General features: G+C 42.5%; 1 protein-coding gene across 1 annotated transcript; it reads left to right on the forward strand.

The window, feature by feature from the left end:
• The first annotated feature begins 1,871 nt into the window (after positions 1-1,871).
• Positions 1,872-4,438, forward strand: LOC143933985 (uncharacterized). The gene is made up of 4 exons (XM_077457212.1): positions 1,872-2,399; positions 2,507-2,669; positions 2,768-2,909; positions 3,201-4,438. Exons 1-4 carry the CDS (start codon positions 2,174-2,176, stop codon positions 3,783-3,785), a joined length of 1,116 nt encoding a protein of 371 aa, XP_077313338.1. The 5' UTR covers positions 1,872-2,173; the 3' UTR covers positions 3,786-4,438.
• Positions 4,439-5,365: the final 927 nt, after the last annotated feature.

The following is a 5,365-nucleotide window of genomic DNA, read 5'->3' on the forward strand; positions in this document are numbered from 1 at the left end:
ACTAAACACATAACTGCAGCTTTCACAGAGTCAGACCTGATCCCTGCGATCGCTAACAGTTTTTTTTTGGCAGCGTTTTATACAGTTGCTGACAGCCTAGGTGCTTTTTTACCTGTAAATCTCACTAGTGTACCACTAAATTTAGAGCCCAAAATGGCAAAGGGAAGGTACACTAGTGAAGAGGCCTACACGTTTCTGAGCATGACAGATAGTGAAGAGGAAGTCACTCATCTGTCAGATTCAGGCTCAGTGAAATAAAAAATGAATGCCCTTAGAAATCCTGAAGGCGGTGATTGGTTTTCGGGGTCCCGTACGCTGCTAGGCCCCCAAAAAGTCCCCCACATGTGGTATTCTCGTACTCAGGAGAAGCAGCAGAATGTATTTTGAGGTGTAATTTCACATATAACCATGCCATGCGTGAACAATATATAATTTAGTGACAACTTTATGCAAAAAAAAAAAAAAAAAAGTTTGTAATGTTCCCGCAACTTGTGGCAACATATAAAATATTCCATGGACTCAACATGCCACTCAGCAAATAGCTTGGGGTGTCTACTTTTCAAAATGGGGTAATTTGGGAGTGAAATCAAAAATTTGTACCCTTAGAAATCCTGAAGGCAGTGATTGGTTTTCAGGGTGCCGTATGCAGCTAGGCTCCCAAAAAGTCCCACACATGTGGTATCCCCATACTCAGGAGAAGCAGCAGAATATATTTTGGGGTGAAATTCCACATATAACTATGGCATGTGTGAGCAATATATCATTTAGTGACAACTTTTTGTAAACATTTTTTTTTTGTCATTATTCAATCACTTAGGACAAAAAAAATATTCAATGGGCTCAACATGCCTCTCAGCAATTTCATTGGGGTGTCTACTTTCCAAAATGGGGTCATGCGGGGGGGGGGGGGGGTTGTACTGCCCTGTCATTTTAGCACCTCAAGAAAGGCAGTCATAAATTAAAAGCTGTGTAAATTCCAGAAAATGTACTCTAGTTTGTAGATGCTATAACTTTTGCGCAAACCAATAAATATACGCTTATTGACATTTTTTTTTACTAAAGACATGTGGCTGAATACATTTTGGCATAAATGTATGACTAAAATTGAGTTTATTTGATTTTTCTTATAACAAAAAGTAGAAAATATCTTTTTAATTATTTTGGAAAACATACTCTTAAAGCGGAGGTCCACCCTAAAGTGGACCTTCCGCTCATCGTAACCCTCCCCCCCTCCGGCGCCACAATTGGCACCTTTCAGGGGGGAGGGGGGTGCAGATACCTGTACAGTACAGGTATCTGCACCCACTTCCGGGATAGCTCTCTGCGGAAAGGGGCGTAGATTACACCCCTTTCCGCAAGTGCCCGCCCCTTTCCGCAAGTGCCAGAGGCAGCGGGGACCATCCTTATTGCGCAGCGCGACTCGCGCATGCGCAGTAGGGAACCGGGAAATGAAGCCGAAAGGCTCCATTTCCTGATTCCCATACCCAAGATGGCGGCGGCAGGACCCGAGAGACGATCTAGAGATCGGCTTCGGGTGCCGACATCGCGGGCGCGCTGGACAGGTAAGTGTCACTATTTTAAAAGTCAGCAGCTGCAGTATTTGTAGCTGCTGGCTTTAAAAAAAAAAAAAAAAACGCGGACTCCTGGCGGACTCCCGCTTTAAATGAATAAAAAAAGAAAAAGCAAAACACAATATATACACAATATATATTTTTTGAGAAATATGAAAGATGATGTTACGCCAAGTAAATAAATGTATGTAACATGTCACACATTAAATTTGCACGTGGAATGGCATTAAACTACAGTACTTAATTTCTTTTTGCAATTTATTTGGTTTTCAAAATAACCTGGAAACATTTTTAAGGCCCCTTTCACACGGGCGGATAGAATGGTGCTTTTAGCTGCGGATTTTCTTCATTTCTACCGCAGCTAAAAGCACACAATGCTTTCCTATGGCCCCATTCACACACAGCGTTTAGCGGCGATTTCGTTACATGCGGTTCGGTGCGAATAGAAAAAATAGAATTGTATGCGTCCAGGTGCGATGTAGCGCAGCTATAAGCACATAACCGCAGGTAATCGCAGTCTTTTGTGTCAATTGCGGCCAGCAGCGTGAAAGAAGAAAAAAAAAACCCGGAAGCACATCCTATACAGCAGGTGTACCTGGGAAATGACACAGGAAGTTGAGAGGGATGAAAGGGGAGAAGACAGCATGGCGGCAAGAGACATCTCACACGAGGCCATCATCGCACTGGTGCAAGCCCGACCAGAGTTATGGGACTCAGAATGCCCAGGATATGCAGACCGAGTGCTGAAGAGAGCAAAGTGGGAAGAAGTCTACAAATATGTCACACCGAACTGGGACGAGATGTCTGCAACTGAACAGGATAACCGAGGTGAGTGCAAGGTTTGTTGTGTCTATGCAGCAGGGTACACATGCATCCTAGTAAAGATTTTACCCCCTAATGACCAGGCCATTGTATGTTTTTTTTATATATTGCAGGAAAGGAGGTTTATACACGTTGGAGGTCCCTGCGCGACCGTTACAAAAAAGAAGTCAACGAAGAGAAGGCTGCGGAGAGAAGCGGAGCACCCTCAACTCGTCGCAGGCCTAACCCCCATGCAGAGGCTTTGTCTTTTTTGAGGCGCACCACTGAGATGCGCACGTAAGTATATCCATTTATTTTACTTAGCGATTTGTGACCATTAAAGGCATATTCATGTTCACTTTTTTTTTAAACGTGTAATCTTTATTGTTACCTAGAACTGTGTCAAGTGTCCCTGTGAGAGCAAGCGCAAGGCGCGAAAGTTCGTCGCCATCACCATCAGGAGACGCTGACACCAGTCAAGAAACCACAGAAACAGTGTCATCCCAAGAATATCATCCATCCACTCAAGAACCTGCGGTATGTATTTTAAAAATGTCACAATTTCTGTCCACAAAAGACGTTACATTTTGAAAAGGCAGCTGGTGTTGGCACAAATGTTGTAGAAACAACAACGACTTGTTTTTTGGGCAAGGTGTGACTTGTTCTTCTGGCTTTGGAGGTCTTCAGTGAGATCAGGTTTTTGCAACAAAACAAGTACCTGTGTGTGATCTATTCTAAACAGGTGCTGCAATATTTGTGCAAGCCATCATATGCTGTTCAGTGTGACCTCAGTATCAGATGCATAATCTATATATTATAATATTGCAGGCAAATCCAGATAGGAGAGTCCGGTCTACTACTACCACCCGTCGAACACGTACTCAACAAGAGACACCTTTTGAGGAATATTTCAACCGTATCATTGAAGAAATGAGAAACCAATCACAAAACCAGGCAAAAGATGATGAATTCCTCAACATCTCAGACCCCGATGTTATGTTTTTAAGAATGTTGCTTTGTGTAATCAGGGAGATTCCTGCAGATAAGCGCACTGAGGTCAGGGGTGATATACATGCCTATTTAACGTATATTGTGTCCGCTTGCAAAGAGCAACGCCCATATCCTAAATTTCAGCCATGGGCTATGGGTTTTAATTCACCTAGTGGGTCTTTCAGTAGACCAATGCCCAGTCAGCAGTGCCATGACACAACATCTGCCATTAACCCTTATGTAGGACCCCCACCACTGTATACATCTTACCCGTCTAATCCTGGTTACCAAAGGATGCATGTGCAGCCACACCCAGTGTCTTCACCCTCATCTTCCCATTCAGGATCACCCATAGATGTTGGCAGTGAACCAAGCCATTCTTCCCTGCGTAACCCTAATTATTCAATATATGAAAACTTATAGTATTCCTATGGCAGTGATATGACGGTTGTATTTTTCTTGTTGTGTAATGTTACTTAATGTTTTACCTACACTACTTAATGTTTTACCTACACGAACTAATGTTTACAACAAACCCCAGATTCCTCCATGTACACTGAACTGTACGCACAGAAGAATCTCCCACTGTCCCAAGCTTATACATGTTGCTACTTGGCCCCACTTGCTCTCACAATACCTGAACTTTCTGATTGGGTGCTAGCATTGTTTAGGTTGAGAGACTTGGCCCAGTGGGAGATTACCCCATCTACACAGTGGAGTGTACATGGCGACATCTTTTGCACTTTCTCCATCTAGCCAAATATTTCAGAACTGTTTACCGCACTCAGTGCCCATCTTTGGCCCCTTTCACACGGGGCGGATCAGTAATGATCTGCCCCGTGATGATCCGCTCGCTCAGCGGGATTGCTCCGTTGTCCCCGCTGAGCCGGCTGCGGACAGGGCGGTCTCCGCACACTGTGCAGGGACCGCCCTGTCAGCTCTCCACTCTCCTCTATGGTGATCGGACGAGCACGGACTGTCTGTCTGTGTCCATCCGATCGGCTCTGCAGACGGATAGAATAGGTTTTTACTCCGTCTGCAGAATCGGACTGTTGCGGAGGCGGACGATATCGGGTGCCACCACAATTGTCCGATTCTGTAGACGGAGGGAAATCCAATTTTTCTAGCCATCTGCAGAGCGGATTGGATGAACACGGACAGATGGTACGTGCTCTTCCGATCCCCATAGAAGAGAACAGAGAGCTCACAGGGCACAGTGTGCCGGGACAGCCCTGTCTGCCACCGGCTCAGTGGGGACAATGGAACAATCCCTGCCGACCAAGCGGATCTTCACGGGACGGATCATTACTGATCTGCCCTGTGTGAAAGGGGCCTGACAGCACTTCAGGAATACTGTAACCTTTTTTTTTTTTACGGGGGGTAGTGGGGGATATTTTGTGGACTCGTTATCTGTTGCACTTGAAATTCAATACTTTAAACTAAAAGGAGATTTTATATATATATATCTCTATATATATATATATATATATATATATCTCTATATATATATATATCTCTATATATATATATATATATATCTCTATATATATATATATATATATATATATATATATATATATTCCAAAGGAATTAAAAAACATTTTTCTATACTTGCAAGCATTCAATGTTTTTGTAAGGTTTTTCTATTTTTTTTATACACCCTGTGCAGTGCAGGAATACTGTAACCTTTTTTTTTTTTTTACGGGGGGTAGTGGGGGATATTTTGTGGACTCGTTATCTGTTGCACTTGAAATTCAATACTTGAAACTAAAAGGAGATTTTATATATATATATTCCAAAGTAATTAAAAAACATTTTTCTATACTTGCAAGCATTCAATGTTTTTGTAATGTTTTTCAATTTTTTAAATACACCCTGTGCATTGCAAACGATAGAAATAAAAACAATTTAAATTGTTGAAAATTGTCGACTACTTTATTTAAGGCAAACGTGAAAACTGACACAAAAACCTGAAATATGTGATGAAAAAAACATGCAACAAT

The sequence above is a fragment of the Lithobates pipiens genome, unplaced genomic scaffold (assembly GCF_037356315.1).
Source record: "Lithobates pipiens isolate NorthernLeopardFrog02 unplaced genomic scaffold, aLitPip1_a1.2 Scaffold_27, whole genome shotgun sequence".
In the NCBI taxonomy this organism is placed as follows: domain Eukaryota; kingdom Metazoa; phylum Chordata; class Amphibia; order Anura; family Ranidae; genus Lithobates; species Lithobates pipiens.

What these genes read in the sequence shown, in the direction of transcription:
- LOC143933985 (XM_077457212.1), top strand. Translation starts at nt 2,174, where the DNA reads ATGACACAGGAAGTTGAGAGGGATGAAAGGGGAGAAGACAGCATGGCG. An exon ending in AACTGAACAGGATAACCGAG is followed by an intron (nt 2,400 to 2,506) that starts GTGAGTGCAAGG and finishes TATATATTGCAG; the next exon opens with GAAAGGAGGTTTATACACGT. An exon ending in CGCACCACTGAGATGCGCAC is followed by an intron (nt 2,670 to 2,767) that starts GTAAGTATATCC and finishes ATTGTTACCTAG; the next exon opens with AACTGTGTCAAGTGTCCCTG.